The 15346-nt window shown below is 44.4% G+C and overlaps 1 protein-coding gene across 1 annotated transcript in view; it reads left to right on the top strand.

The window, feature by feature from the left end:
* Nucleotides 1-4095: 4095 nt before the first annotated feature.
* The window catches only part of LOC121537065 (Krueppel-like factor 7), a 60437-nt gene continuing 49186 nt past the window's right edge, over nucleotides 4096-15346 (top strand). The window contains exon 1 of the mRNA XM_041844821.2: nucleotides 4096-4618. Within this exon, the coding sequence (XP_041700755.1) occupies nucleotides 4517-4618 (102 nt within the window). The 5' untranslated portion in view covers nucleotides 4096-4516. The remainder of the gene's footprint in view (nucleotides 4619-15346) is intronic.

Below are 15346 nucleotides of genomic sequence, written 5' to 3'. Positions count from 1 at the left end.
AATGTGGAGATGCATCTGGCCTGTTACAGTATATAATCATCAGCAGCGATACTCAGTAGATGTTGATATCTGTGTCAAAATTCCCAGTAGTGACTACATTGAGGTGCATGTGCCTTTTAGTCACAGAGAGAGTGACATATGATGAGGGTGTTTTTGGGAAGGCAGTCCCTTGGTCCAGGTAGGTAGCATACATCTGGGGACAGAGCTAGACTTTAGAGAGATGAGTGTAGCAGTGAGAAATTAGTATACTCACACTCCTCCTGCTCCTTAGTGTCAAGCTGTGTGTTTGTACATGGCTGTGTGTGTGCCATGCGTACATGCAGCGTGTGTGTGTGTGTGTGTGTGTGTGTACAGGGCTGGCCCTACCACTCTCTCCCTGGGGTATACTGCCTCACCAGGGGACATGGCCCATGGGGGAGGGTTCATATGGATGGAGAGATGGAAGGATGGAGTGGGGAGGAATGAAGCCCCATGTGTTTAACCCGTGGGTCAGTTACCATGACTATCCATGCACAGCCAAGTCCACATGATGTCAACCACAACCATAACAGCTTACGCAGCCAATTACAACTAACGGAGCACTGGATTATCCTCTCCACTGAAAGAGATGGAGTTGTCATCTTTGTTTGCACCTGCCGCTGTCTTTGTGACCCGACTTCAACAATTAGCCAGATATTCTTCCCATAAAGGCTTTGGAAGCGTTACTTTTTCCCAGGCCCAGAAGTTTTTCTTAACCACATCATCTGGCCAGGATAGTCATAGGCTACAACTAAGAACAACTAAGAAGCTTTATGCAGGACAAAATCCTAGCAGTATTGACCACTATTGTCTATCTTATTGTGTGCAGAGTTACTACTATAGAACTAGTATTTCTGCTGTGGATGTGTGGCTGCTGCAGTGTGTTGTGCTGCTCTGGGCTGCGTTGGCCTAGGAGGCAGGTTGGCAGTGCTGCGGGTGTCTGTGTGTCTGTGTGTACTGCAGTTTGGTGCTCTGGGTTGTGTTAGGCCTAGGAGGCAGGTTGGCAGTGCTGCGGGTGTCTTTGTGTCTGTGTGTACTGCAGTTTGGTGCTCTGGGTTGTGTTAGGCCTAGGAGGCAGGTTGGCAGTGCTGCGGGTGTCTGTGTGTCTGTGTGTACTGCAGTTTGGTGCTCTGGGTTGTGTTAGGCCTAGGAGGCAGGTTGGCAGTGCTGCGGTTGTCTGTGTGTCTGTGTGTACTGCAGTTTGGTGCTCTGGGATGTGTTGGGCCTGGGAGGCTGTGAGGCTCAGGCTGGCTGAGAAGCAGCTGTTCCAGACATGGTGGGCAGAGGGTTACCAGCAGGGAGAGGAGCGTACCCACCATCAAGGGTAAGAGGGTCCAGCTGTGTCCCACAGCCCGGCTGAATCTCACACACACCACACACACACACACTAACACACACCTGCCCTTAACACACCCTCCCTCCTCTACACCCCCATCCTCCACTCCTTTCCCCATCCTTGCCCTCTGGCCAATCCCAGCGAGAAGCGTTGCTATGTGGGTACGTACACGCCACAGCCGGAAGCAGCGACATCTGACCCCCCTCAGGCGGGTGTAGCAGCGCTAATTTTTTGGAAAGGCCTGGAGCGACCAGGCGCCCAGCTGCAAACAACTGGTATCATCTCCTGTGTGTTTCAGTTGCAGTCAAAGACCGAGAGGGCTCATTCACCACACAAACACAAACACACGCACTCATACTCGTACGCGCACGCACGCACACACACACTCGCAGACATACACAGTACACACACACTCTCATCCCTTATCCTACCCCCACCCACCTCTGCAGCCCTCAGTCATCCTCCTCCCTTTGCTCTAGCTAATTCCCTATGGCAGAGAGACCTGTAAAAATCAATAGGGAAAATGTCCTGAAACAGCCAATCTAGCAACCATCTGCCCCCGTACTCCACTGAGACCAAGCTCCCAGTCCCCGGGGGGAGGAGAGGGAGCAGGAGAAAGCACAACACATGGTACAAACTCAATTACTCACTAACACTAAAATACTCTATAAATTACTACTGTAAAGATAGACACTAAATGCAGGTTGGAAACATATTGGCTATTTATTTCCTATTCACTATTATATTGTTACTACATAGTAATTACATAATTTTCATTTCAATTTTCAAGGCCTCCAAATAAAGAGTATAACCAATTATTACTATGTCATTGTGAGAGGACTAAATAACAATACAGGCTATTTACAACAAAAGTCACTGGAGACAAAAGATGGAGCAACATACTAACTTCTAGAGCATTGCTCAGTATCCTCAGTGCAACACATGTAATCCTCATCATATGTAACCACTGGGTGTGCAACTTCACAATGTGTCACAATACATCATGGTTATTGCATGGAACCTTTTCCTATGCCCACTGAAATAGTGATTAAATCCCGCTGTCTTGGTTTGCTGTGCTGACTGGGTCGTCCCCTCCACCCATATCCTATTTTACCATATTGATGGCTTTGGACTACATTGTAAATGGTTACTAAGCGGATGTTGTCTGATTATCAATATAATGATGGATCAGGATGCTGTAAACACAGCAGTAGGTTTAATCCTAAATAGCACCCTATTCCCTTTATAGTGCACTACTTTTGACCAGAGGCTCTCTTCGAAAGTAGTGCACTTGAGAATAGGGTGCCATTTGGGACGCAGTCACAGCCAGGCCATGTCATGGCACAATATGTGTCACAATAATTGTCATGATTACTATTATATACTATGGTGAATCTGATTGCATGGTTTGTACACGTGTTTGCAGGATGAATTGGCTAGTTTGTCAGATTACAATATCAAGTCAGAGATGGACTGTAGCCTAACGATGGCCTCAATGCACATTGTTTATACTGTATATGAGTGGTGTACATAGGCATGCAGGCGTACATATCATAGATACAGATATGTTGTGAAAGGTTCACAGTGAAAGGAGAAAAGCAGTGAGCCATACATTCATTGGAAACCTGTATGTTTACAAATGTCATTGTGTAGCTTACTAACCAAGGAGAGACTTAATGTTTCTTAGGTTATTTACATTAGGTAGCCTATTAAACCTTTATATTTAAATTATACACATAGGCACAGTGTTATTACTGTCCAGGTAAGCATTGTTAAATATATAACAGGTACAGTACTTACAACTGTCAAACTTAAAATAATGTCTGATTGATTAGTTATGTTCTACCAGACAGTAAATGTGATACATGCTGTTATTATTCTATTGTAAGGGTTATATAATTGCACATGAATGTAATGTTTTTATTTGATATCTTTATTAGGCTAGAGTTAATGCATGCCTTAATATGGCCACATTATCAATTTACAACCCCAATCAACAGTTAACACTTTTGATATTCATAGTGAAAGTATTCACAATCCATATGACCAAGAAGTACTGTATAATAATAAAAACGTTTTGATAAGGTTTAGTGTGCATTTTAAGGGGCAGAAAAACGTGTAGGCTATGGGTCTTGTATTAGTTTCTCCTTCAAGCTACAGATAGATAGTCCACACGCTGAGTTCAGTATTACACAGCGGGTTTCCAGTAAAAGCCTGCAACCTCAAACCACAAGAGAAGTCGCCTAGGAGCGGTTTTGTGTTGGGAAAGCTGTTACATCACAACCTCACAGTCCCTGTTGGTCTTCTCTCTGGACGCTTCTTCCACTAAAACCGTCTTTTAAGATTAAAGTTTCGGGAAAAAATATGAATTAGGCTACACTGAAAACATGCTTTAGGAGTATTAAATGTGTTTAAGATAAGGTATTTTGACGTCTGGAAGGTTCGTATGTGCTTCCTCTTCAGCCACGGACTTATACTGAGTGAAAGAAAAATGCTGCTGCATTTATATAGACATCTAAAAATAGCTCACCTTTCACTGTCATGTATGGCCAGAGTGACAGCTTCACAGAGCCAATAACGGCTCTCCATTCGTTCTAACTCCTCCTTTTTACCTATTTTAGCGCCGCCTTAATTGGACGCCAGTGAGGTCCGTCAACCCTATTTACCTTACATGGTCACGCACGGAATTGACTGACAACAAACCACTCCCCCCTTCGAGTCCCTTGGCTCGCTCCACTCACTAGACAGCTAGCCCGAGCTAGTCGCCTGCTGAAGCCACAGCAGCCAGGGGAAAAAAGCAACCTGGAATTTATAGAGCGAAGATTGCAATCTGGTAATGCGGAAATAGATGGACTTTTCAAGTCACCGAGTTGGCATCCCGCTCCTGGACTGAAGACCTGATAGTTAGCACCAGAGAAAAAGGATTGCAATTCAGTGACACAGTATTCAACTATTATTTTATATTTCTTTATAGTGGTTATTGTGCGTATTATTTGGTTCCAGTGGCATATAGAGCGATACTTTCTGGTGCACGGACAGACGCACGAGGAGTATCTGAATAATATTTTTTTGTTAACCGTTTAGACCTACCATACACAAGTAGGATTGTCTTTTTTTTCCTCCAGTGGATCAAAGTAAATTGTTTTCAAATCGCGCATCAACATGGACGTGTTGGCGAATTACAGTATTTTTCAGGAACTCCAACTCGTGCATGACACTGGCTATTTCTCTGCGATGCCTTCGCTGGAGGAGAACTGGCAGCAGGTGACTTACTGCTTTTCCTTCACTGTATAACTGTCTTTACTTTTACTGTAGCAGCCTAGTATTTGTAAATCATCACTTGTATGCTGTGGTTACGCTCCGGAGCTATAGAGCTGCGGAGTTGCGGCGCTCACATGCCAGCCCAGCGCATGCTGCCTGTCACGAAAACAATCTCAACTTGATCACATCCGCAGGCAGCATGGTGTAGAGAGGACTGCTATGGACGGCTCTGTGTCCATCATTCCACCAAAGTACGCAATTTTCCAAGCCCCTAATATACTATCTAGTTTGTCTAGCTGTGCTCTGTCTTTTTCTGACGGCTCTAGATTGCATCTCGCCTGCCGATTGTGATAGTGTTATTCTGCAATGAATGACAAGCAATGGGCTTGTTGCGGACAAGTCTGCATTCTGCATGTTATTTGCATAGTAATACTGCTATAATTTTTAAGCACAAGACACTATTTGAATAACATTGTGATGATTTCTAATTACCATGGTTTTTAGTGTAGGCTATTGATTAGATAATGCAGAGGGAGGATCTATATGACCATCTGTCAGTTCTATTTGTTTTATTCATAAATAATGGAAACCAACCTGAGCGAGAGAGAGAGAGCTCGTGGCACACACACACTAATTACACGTCTGTCAGATGCGATTTGGGAAGGCACAGGGCAATTTGGGCATCGAAGATTAACACTTGACTAATAACAAGAGACTTGTTCTTAAATAATGCATCCGCATCTGTCAGATTACTTGTTTTTTTCAGTCCGTTGGTACGAGAACCGGCTCCCTATAGTGATACATAATATATTATAACCACCGAGACGCAAGAATGTGCGCGTGAGGGAGATAAGCAACTAGGCTGCATGGGGGGAATTGTGTGTGTGTGTGTGTGTGTGTGTGTGCGCGCGCAGGTGCAGCGCGCGCAATGTGTGTGTGTGTGTGTGTGTGTGTAGTAGTAGCCTATACGGAAAGCACGGGGTTTTTAGTTTGGAAAAAAACTGTACATCAAATCTCACCAATGAGCCGAGTGAAGCCTGTAATGTTGCTGGGAAGAAGTAAACGAAGATCCACCTGTATTTGTCTCTATGGCGTTGTGACATGTCTCGCTCCACATAGGCTAACCACTCATTTATTAGAATGAAGTCAACCGAAGGGCTGGCAGTGGCACAGTGAGCACACAGGGCATGCACATGGCCAAGCAGGCACCCGTGCCAACGCTACTACCAGTCACCACTTATATTTGGGTGACTTAGGCTACTGACACGGATTCACGACTTGATACGATATTTCATAGAATGAGCTCAGGTATCTGTCTTTTTTAAAGATGGAAACTGGTGAGCTTTTGAGTGCTCAGCCGGTTTTACTTATGAGTCTGCACTAGAGGTCCATACTGCTGTGTGAAAGGCTGCACTTACCGGCTGACTGGCTGTGTCCACCAATTCATTGCCATTCCATGTGCTCAGCTGCAGGAAATGCATCGGCTGGTTATTTATCAGTGATGTTTGAGCGTGAAAATGATTCAGCATACCCCCTGAGTCTCTCTCTCTCTCTGGCTTTATTGGCATGGGAAACATATGTTTACATTGCCAAAGCAAGTGAAATAGATAATACAAAATGAACAGTAAACATTACACTCACAAAAGTTCCAAAATAATAAAGACATTTCAAATGTCATATTATGTCAATATACAGTGGTATAATGATGTGCAAATAGTTAAAGTACAAAAAGGAAAATACATAAACATAAATATAGGTTCTATTTACAATGGTGTTTGTTCTTCACTGGTTGCCCTTTTCTTGTGGCAACAGGTCACAAATCTTGCTGCTGTGATTGCAGACTGTGATATTTTACCCAATAGATATGGGAGTTTATCAAAATTGGATTTGTTTTCAAATTCTTTGTGGGTCTGTGTAATCTGAGGGAAGTATGTGTCTCTAATATGGTCTTACATTTAGCAGGAAGTTAGGAAGTGCAGCTCAGTCTCCACCTCATTTTGTGTGCAGTGTGCACATAGCCTGTCTTCTCTTTTAGAGCCAGCTCTGCCTACGGCGGCCTTTCTCAATAGCAAGGCTATGCTCACTGAGTCTGTACAAAGATTTCCTTAATTTTTGGTCAGTCACAGTGGTCATGTATTCTGCCACTGTGTACTCTCTGTTTAGGGCCAAATAGCATTCTAGTGTATCGTTTTCTTGTTAATTCTTTCCAATGTGTCAAGTAATTCTCTTTTTGTTTTCTCATGATTTGGTTGGGTCTAATTGTGTTGCTGTCCTGGGGCTCTGTGGGGTCTGTTTGTGTTTGTGAACAGAGCCGCAGGACCAGCTTGCTTAGGGGACTCTTCTCCATGTAATTCTGCTCTGCATGCATTATTTGGTGTTTTACGTTGTACACAGAGGATATTTTTGCAGAATACTACATGCAGAGTCTCAATTTGGTGTTTGTCCCATTTTGTGAATTCTTGGTTGGTGAGCAGACCCCAGACCTCACAACCATAAAGGGCAGTGGGTTCTATAACTGATTCAAGTATTTTTAGCCAGATCCTAATTGGTATGTCGAATTTTATGTTCCTTTTGATGGCATAGAAGGCCCTTCTTGCCTTGTCTCTCAGATATTTCACAGCTTTGTGGAAGTTACCTGTGGCGCTGATGTTTAGGCCGAGGTATGTATCGTTTTTTGTGTGCTCTAGGGCAACGGTGTCTAGATGGAATTTGTATTTGTGGTCCTGGCAACTGGACCTTTTTTGGAACACCATTATTTTTGTCTTACTGAGATTTACTGTCAGGGCCCAGGTCTGACAGAATCTGTGCAGAAGATCTAGGTGCTGCTGTAGGCCCTCCTTGGTTGGGGACAGAAGCACCAGATCATCAGCAGACAGTAGACATTTGACTTCAGATTCTAGTAGGGTGAGGCTGGGTGCTGCAGACTGTTCTAGTGCCCTTGCCAATTCATTGATATACAGTGGGGAGAACAAGTATTTGATACACTGCCGGTATTGCAGGTTTTCCTACTTACAAAGCATGTAGAGGTCTGTAATTTTTATCATAGGTACACTTCAACTGTGAGAGACGGAATCTAAAAAAATCCAGAAAATCACATCGTATGATTTTTAAGTAATTAATTTGCATTTTATTGCATGACATAAGTATTTGATCACCTACCAACCAGTAAGAATTCCGGCTCTCACAGACCTGTTCGTTTTTCTTTAAGAAGCCCTCCTGTTCTCCACTCATTACCTGTATTAACTGCACCTGTTTGAACTCGTTACCTGTATAAAAGACACCTGTCCACACACTCAATCAAACAGACTCCAACTTCTCCACAATGGCCAAGACCAGAGAGCTGTGTAAGGACATCAGGGATAAAATTGTAGACCTGCACAAGGCTGGGATGGGCTACAGGACAATAGGCAAGCAGCTTGGTGAGAAGGCAACAACTGTTGGCGCAATTATTAAAAAATGGAAGAAGTTCAAGATGACGGTCAATCACCCTCGGTCTGGGGCTCCATGCAAGATCTCACCTCGTGGGGCATCAATGATCATGAGGAAGGTGAGGGATCAGCCCAGAACTACATGGCAGGACCTGGTCAATGACCTGAAGAGAGCTGGGACCACAGTCTCAAAGAAAACCATTAGTAACACACTAAGCCGTCATGGATTATAATCCTGCAGCGCACGCAAGGTCCCCCTGCTCAAGCCAGCGCATGTCCAGGCCCGTCTGAAGTTTGCCAATGACCATCTGGATGATCCAGAGGAGGAATGGGAGAAGGTCATGTAGTCTGATGAGACAAAAATAGAGCTTTTTGGACTAAACTCCACTCGCCGTGTTTGGAGGAAGAAGAAGGATGAGTACAACCCCAAGAACACCATCCCAACCGTGAAGCATGGAGGTGGAAACATCATTCTTTGGGGATGCTTTTCTGCAAAGGGGACAGGACAACTGCACCGTATTGAGGGGAGGAAGGATGGGGCCATGTATCGCGAGATCTTGGCCAACAACCTCCTTCCCTCAGTAAGAGCATTGAAGATGGGTCGTGGCTGGGTCTTCCAGCATGACAACGACCCGAAACACACAGCCAGGGCAACTAAGGAGTGGCTCCGTAAGAAGCATCTCAAGGTCCTGGAGTGGCCTATCCAGTCTCCAGACGTAAACCCAATAGAAAATCTTTGGAGGGAGCTGAAAGTCCGTATTGCCCAGTGACAGCCCCGAAACCTGAAGGATCTGGAGAAGGTCTGTATGGAGGAGTGGGCCAAAATCCCTGCTGCAGTGTGTGCAAACCTGGTCAAAACCTACAGGAAACGTATGATCTTTGTAATTGCAAACAAAGGTTTCTGTACCAAATATTAAGTTCTGCTTTTCTGATGTATCAAATACGTATGTCATGCAATAAAATGCAAATTAATTACTTAAAAATCATACAATGTGATTTTCTAGATTTTTGTTTTAGATTCCGTCTCTCACAGTTGAAGTGTACCTATGATAAAAATTACAGACCTCAACATGCTTTGTAAGTAGGAAAACCTGCAAAATCGGCAGTGTATCAAATACTTGTTCTCCCCACTGTATATGTTGAAGAGAGTGGGGCTTAAGATGCATCCCTGTCTCACCCCATGGCCCTGTGGAAAGAAAGGTGTGTGTTTTTTGCCAATTTTAACCACACATTTGTTGTTTGTGTGCATGGATTTTATAATGTTGTATGTTTTTCCCCCAACACCACTTTCCATCAATTTGTTTAGCAGACCCTCATGCCTAATTGAGTCAAGCTTTTTTTAAATCAATAGAGCATGAGAAGACTTTGCCTTTGTTTTGGTTTGTTTGTTTGTCAGTTAGGGTGTGCAGGGTGAATATGTGGTCTGTCATGCGGTAATTTGGTAAAAAGACAATTTTACATTTGCTCAGTACATTGTTTTCACTGAGGAAATGAACGAGTCTGCTGTTAATGATAATGCAGAGGATTTTCCCAAGGTTACTGTTGACGCATATCCCACGGTAGTTATTTGGGTCAAATATGTCTCCACTTTTGTGGATCGGGGTGATCAGTCCTTGGTTCCAAATATTGGGGAAGATACCAGAGCTAAGGATGATGTTAAAGAGTTTAAGTATAGCCAATTGGAATTTGTGGGCTGTATATTTTATCATTTCATTGAGGATACCATCAACACCACAGGCCTTTTTGGGTTGGAGGGTTTGTATTTTGTCCTGTAGTTCATTCAATGTAATTGGAGAATCCAGTGGGTTCTGGTAGGCTTTAATAGTTGATTCTAATATTTGTATTTGATCATGTATATGTTTTTGCTGTTTGTTCTTTGTTATAGGGCCAAAAAGATTGGAGAAGTGGTTTACCCATACATCTCCGTTTTGGATAGATAACTCTTCGTGTTGTTGTTTGTTTAGTGTTTTCCAATTTTCCCAGAAGTGGTTAGAGTCTATGGATTCTTCAATTACATTGAGCTGATTTCTGACGTGCTGTTCCTTCTTTTTCCGTAGTGTATTTCTGTATTGTTTTAGTGATTCACCATAGTGAAGGCGTAGGCTCAGGTTTTCTGGGTCTCTATGTTTTTGGTTGGATAGGTTTCTCAATTTCTTTCTTAGGTTTTTGCATTGTTCATCAAACCATTTGTTATTGTTGTTAATTTTCTTTGGTTTTCTGTTAAAACATTTGAGATTTGACAGGGAACCTGAGAGGTCAAATATACAGTTTAGGTTTTCTACTGCCAAGTTTACACCTTCACTATTACAGTGAAACGTTTTGTCCAGGAAGTTGTCTAAAAGGGATTTAATTTGTTGTTGCATAATTGTTTTTTGGTAGGTTTCTACACTACTTTCTTTCCATCTATAGCATATCTTAATATAATTCCGTTTCTTTGGCTTTGATGCCTCATGATTGAGTATTGCTCTGTTCAAGTAGAGTGTGATTTTGCTGTGATATGATAGGAGTGTCAGTGGGCTGACTGTGAGAGACTGTGGGTTCAGGTCAGTGATAAAGTAGTCTACAGTACTACTGCCAAGAGATGAGCTATAGGTGTACCTACCATAGGAGTCTCCTCGAATCCTACCATTGACTATGTACATACCCAGCGTGAGACAGAGCTGCAGGAGTTGTGACCCGTTTTTGTTGGTTATGTTGTCATAGTTGTGCCTAGGGGGGCATAAGGGGGAGGGAATGCTGTCACCTCCAGGTGTGTGTTTGTCCCCCTGTGTGCTGAGGGTGTCAGGTTCTTGTCCAGTTCTGGCATTTAGGTCGCCACAGACTAGTACATGTCCCTGGGCCTGGAAGTGATTGATTTCCCCCTCCAGGATGGAGAAGCTGTCTTCATTAAAGTATGGGGATTCTAGTGGCGGGATATAGGTAGCACACAGGAGGACATTTTTCTCTGTTGAGATGATTTCCTTTTGAATTTCTAAGCTGTCTTCATTAAAGTATGGGGATTCTAGTGGCAGGATATAGGTAGCACACAGGAGGACATTTTTCTCTGTTGGGATCATTTCCTTTTGAATTTCTAGCCAAATGTAATATGTTCCTGTTTTGATTAATTTAATAGAGTGAGTTAGGTCTGCTCTTTACCAAATTAGCATACCCCCTGAGTCCCTTCCCTGTTTCACACCTGGTAGTTTGGTGGATGTGACTACCAGCTCTCTGTAACCTAGAGGGCAACCAGTGGGTCCATCTCCTCTATACCGTGTTTCTTGTATGATGACAATATTTGTATTTCTGATTTCTTTGGTGAAGTCCAGGTTCCTGCTCTTTAGGCCAAAGGCAGATGACCTCAGGCCTTGGATATTCCAGGATGAGATAGTGAAGGCTTTGTGCTCCATAAAGTGTCCAGTGTTGTTAGTTGTATGGTTTGGCCTCAGACCAGTAAGTGTGAGCAGAGCCTGCTGGTCTGGGAGAGTGTCTCGCTGGTCTGGGCGGGGTGTCTGTTGATCTGTTTCTCCTGTGTGAGGTTTTGGGGCTGCGGTTGAGGGCGATGTCCTTTATGGTCCGGGCGAAGGTGGGCACTGCTGCCTTGTATAGGTGGATCTGGTCGTAAAGGCTGTTCAAGTCCAGGGTGGAGTGGTGGGCCAGGTAGACATTTGGTTTTGAGGCACAGTCACGGGAAATACTTGCGTTTACCCGCTGTATGGTAGCAGGGTGGGTCTTTTCGTGGTAGCTGGGTGGAGATAACCACTTGTGCATTGGGGAAAGTAGAATAAGCTTTTTCAATCACTCCCTTGAGTGCTGTGGCCACCCTTTCCTGCTGTGTTTGTGCCTGTGTGTATTATTATGTGGCTAGGTGATCTTAGTTGGTCCTCAGACAAAAGGTCTAGGGCGCGCTGGGTGTTCGGACACCAGAGTTTAGACACTGTGTGTTTGGGAAAAAGTAATTTTCTTGTATGTATTTCCCGTTTGAGTCCATAAGGAGTACAGTCTGTGGCTTGTGTATGTCCTTAGTGGGTGTGGGGGGGTCATCAGGAGGGCTATCAGGGTGGCTGACAGGGGGGGGGGGGTGCTCAGAGGGGGTGGGATCCCCTGGGCTTGGGGTTCTTCATTTGTTTGTCTGGCTGTGATGTCGAGGCTATGGTCAGGATCTGAGGTGGGCTGTTCTACTGGCTTCTCTGCGGGGGTGGCCAGCTCTCTAATGGATTGTTCTCTGTCACCCATCATTGTTCTCACCTTCTCCTCCAGCACTCTGATCCTCTCCTCTAGTACTCTGTTCTTCTCCTGCTCCTGCTCTTTCTCCTGTTGATGTTGTCTCACCACAGTCCAGAGTGCAGATATGTCTCTCTCCACCACCAACTCTCCAGGTCTGGTTAAGGGGGTGTGTTAAGGGACTGTTGTCTGGGTCTGTGCTGACTGGAGTGTGTTCACCTGCTGTTCCAGCTCCACCTGCCTTACCTCCAGCTGGGTGAATTTATCCTTCATTTCATTTTTCTTTAGTGATCCAATTGACATTTTAGTCATTTAGCAGACGCTCTTATCCAGAGCGACTTACAATTAGTGAGTGCATACATTTTTCATACTGGCCCCCCGTAGGGTTATCTGTGGGGTTATATAATGAAGAGGTCTGGTCTGACCGGCTCGGGGTGGGGTTATCTTTCTCAAGGGAGAGCTTCTCCTGCTGAGCTATTTATTTGATTAGACGAAAGTCCAGCTGAAACTGTTTGGGGTTGCGCTATACCAATACTGTTCCAGACTTGTAGAGATGTATATTGGCTGACTAGAGTCCTCATTGTCTAGTATCCTGAGTTTCCAACCATCGCTAACACCCCCACTCTTAACAGTGGGGTAGTGTGTTAATATAGCACTGTGCCATGCCAGGGGATGGTGTGGAAGATTAAGTTGCTTATGTTCCCATTTTTATAATAGTCAGCAAAAAGTGTTTCTTGATTTTCCATAAGGAGGTTATTTTTGTACTCTTTTCGTGCCTTATAATTTTTTACATCCAGTGGGTACTGTATGCTAATAACCTCTGAGCAGCAGGAAGGGGCTTCAAAGGCCTCTGCATTTGGGTGGGATAGGCTGTGGAACTCTCCTGTCATTGTTGGGCTAAAGGACTTCGACACCTCTCGCTTCACACCTCAGTGCCAATTGAAGTTGCAGTCAGATATACTGTCCTAGCAAGCTTGGTAGCCTTAACCTAGCCTTCAGTCCTTATTGCTTTTTTGTCACAAGGCTGTTGTTGTACATCATATATGTCCATGTGGTAACGTGTGTTTGTCATCTGTGTGTCATGTGTGTTTGCCTTGCTGGCTCTGACAACATGGTGCCATGTTGTTAGGAATGGCTGCCAGGCTGGCCTCCTGATAGGTTTGTGAGGACCAGGGGTCTGTAGGAACAGTACAGGGAGCCCAGACACATACTGTAGCCTTCTCCAAACCTAGCTGTGACCTGCTCCAAGTCTTTCTTCCATTACACTGCAGAACCATGCTCAAAGAGAGAGAGGAATACGCTGTAAAAAATATTGTGCTAGTTCCACTTTTAAAAAATGTAGGTAACTATTTGCATCAACTTTTTGAGTATTTCCAATATGATGTATTTTTTCGTATAATATACTTAACTTTTAGTGTTCCACAAACACTCATATATTAAGTTCAGCATTAAAAAAATGGCTAAGATCCAACTTAATTTTATCAAATCCAGAATGTTATTGTACATTTCTCGTCCTAATATTTATATATTTCTTGTATGGGGTTGATACATATTTCTTTAGGGCAAATCAAGTCTGAAATTACAGACATTAGAAGCCTTGTTAAACCTTTAATACACTACAAGTTTGCATTTCCTGCTGTGCATGAACATTCTCAGCAACATCTGTAGAGGAAGATGACTAGAGAGAGAGGAAAAGTAAATAAAGAGACGGTTGGGGGGAAGGGTGGCTCTGACCCGGTGGACCTCTTTTCTGCTAGATGTGTTTACTCATTGTTGGCTGGAGGAAATGGAGCCACTAGACCACCGCCAGCAGCAAGAGAGAGAGAGGCTGCTCGCAAATGGAACTATATTCCCTATAAAATGTACTACTTTTGACCAGACCCATAAGTAGTGCACTATGTAGGGAATATGGTGCCATTTAAAACTGCCTGATGTTTTTACTGGTGCAGTAGGATGGCTTGATAGGATAGGATAATGTCTACTCTGTCTAGCGTGGCCCTAGATCTGCCAGGCAGGCAGGAGAAGGTTAACGATAGGCACCCTTCCTTCCTTCCCTTGCTTCGACAGTAGACAAGATGGATGGCCGTTGCAGGCCCCCTGGTGAGCAGAGCATGAATCAGGCCTTAATGGACACGATATGGGTGAATTGAGTTTCAGTGCTCTTAGGCTGGGGATGGGGCTCCCGCTCTCCTCTTTCTTTTCTGAGTCCCTGTGGAGACAACACACTGCTACTGCTGGCTGGGCTGGCTGTCTCTCACACCTGGCTTGAACAAAGACAGACAGACAGACAGACAGACAGACAGACAGACAGACAGACAGACAGACAGACAGACAGACAGACAGACAGACAGACAGAGACAGCATCATCGCTATTCTGTTCGTCCTCTGTAGAAAGGGAGGGATTATTTCGGCAGTGACCATGAGGGGGGTTCATTCAAAGAGCGGCTGTTTGTGCACCAAGAGGGCCCCTGTTGTCTCTGTCTCCCACCACTAACCAACCTCACACAGACAGACACATTTTCGTCTTGACTGCTGAGTAGGTTGTGATGGGTAGGGGAGGTTGGAGAGCAGGTGTGTCTCCCTGGGGATTGAGACAGGAGGAGAAGTAAACAACAGGTGAGACACCTCGTCCAATTAACCAGCCTCACCTGAGACACAGCGTGGAGACAGACAGAGAGAGAGAGGGAGGCATGATGTCTGCCTGTGTGTCTATCTGTCTGGCTCTCAGTCTGTATGAGTGTGTCTGTCTGGCTGGCTGGCTGGCTGGCTGTTTTTCTGCTTCCTGCTCAGGCGGTATGTGTCCTCTCCTTCTCAGACAGTACCCATATATTTGTGGGCTGCAGTGAAAATGGGTCACCCTGTGCCTCTCTCTCTTTCTCTCTCCGCCATGCCTTGCAGTCCCGTCTCTCACATTTTGGGCTGCAGCGTCTTTTATAAATCCTCCTTTTTGTTTTCAGAACGTCTCTTTCAGTACCTTCAGGAATTTGAAGCATGCTCTCTAATTGATTTGTTTTCACTGGGCCGTATTTTTAGATCACAGGCTGTGTGTGTTTGATTAAAATGCACATACAGATATAGGATCTTACTTTGATCACCCTGTTGT

The sequence above is a fragment of the Coregonus clupeaformis genome, chromosome 23 (genome assembly GCF_020615455.1).
Source record: "Coregonus clupeaformis isolate EN_2021a chromosome 23, ASM2061545v1, whole genome shotgun sequence".
NCBI lineage: Eukaryota > Metazoa > Chordata > Actinopteri > Salmoniformes > Salmonidae > Coregonus > Coregonus clupeaformis.
The sequence above is the reverse complement of the archived record's forward strand: the minus strand, read 5'-3'. Positions and strand labels throughout refer to the sequence as shown.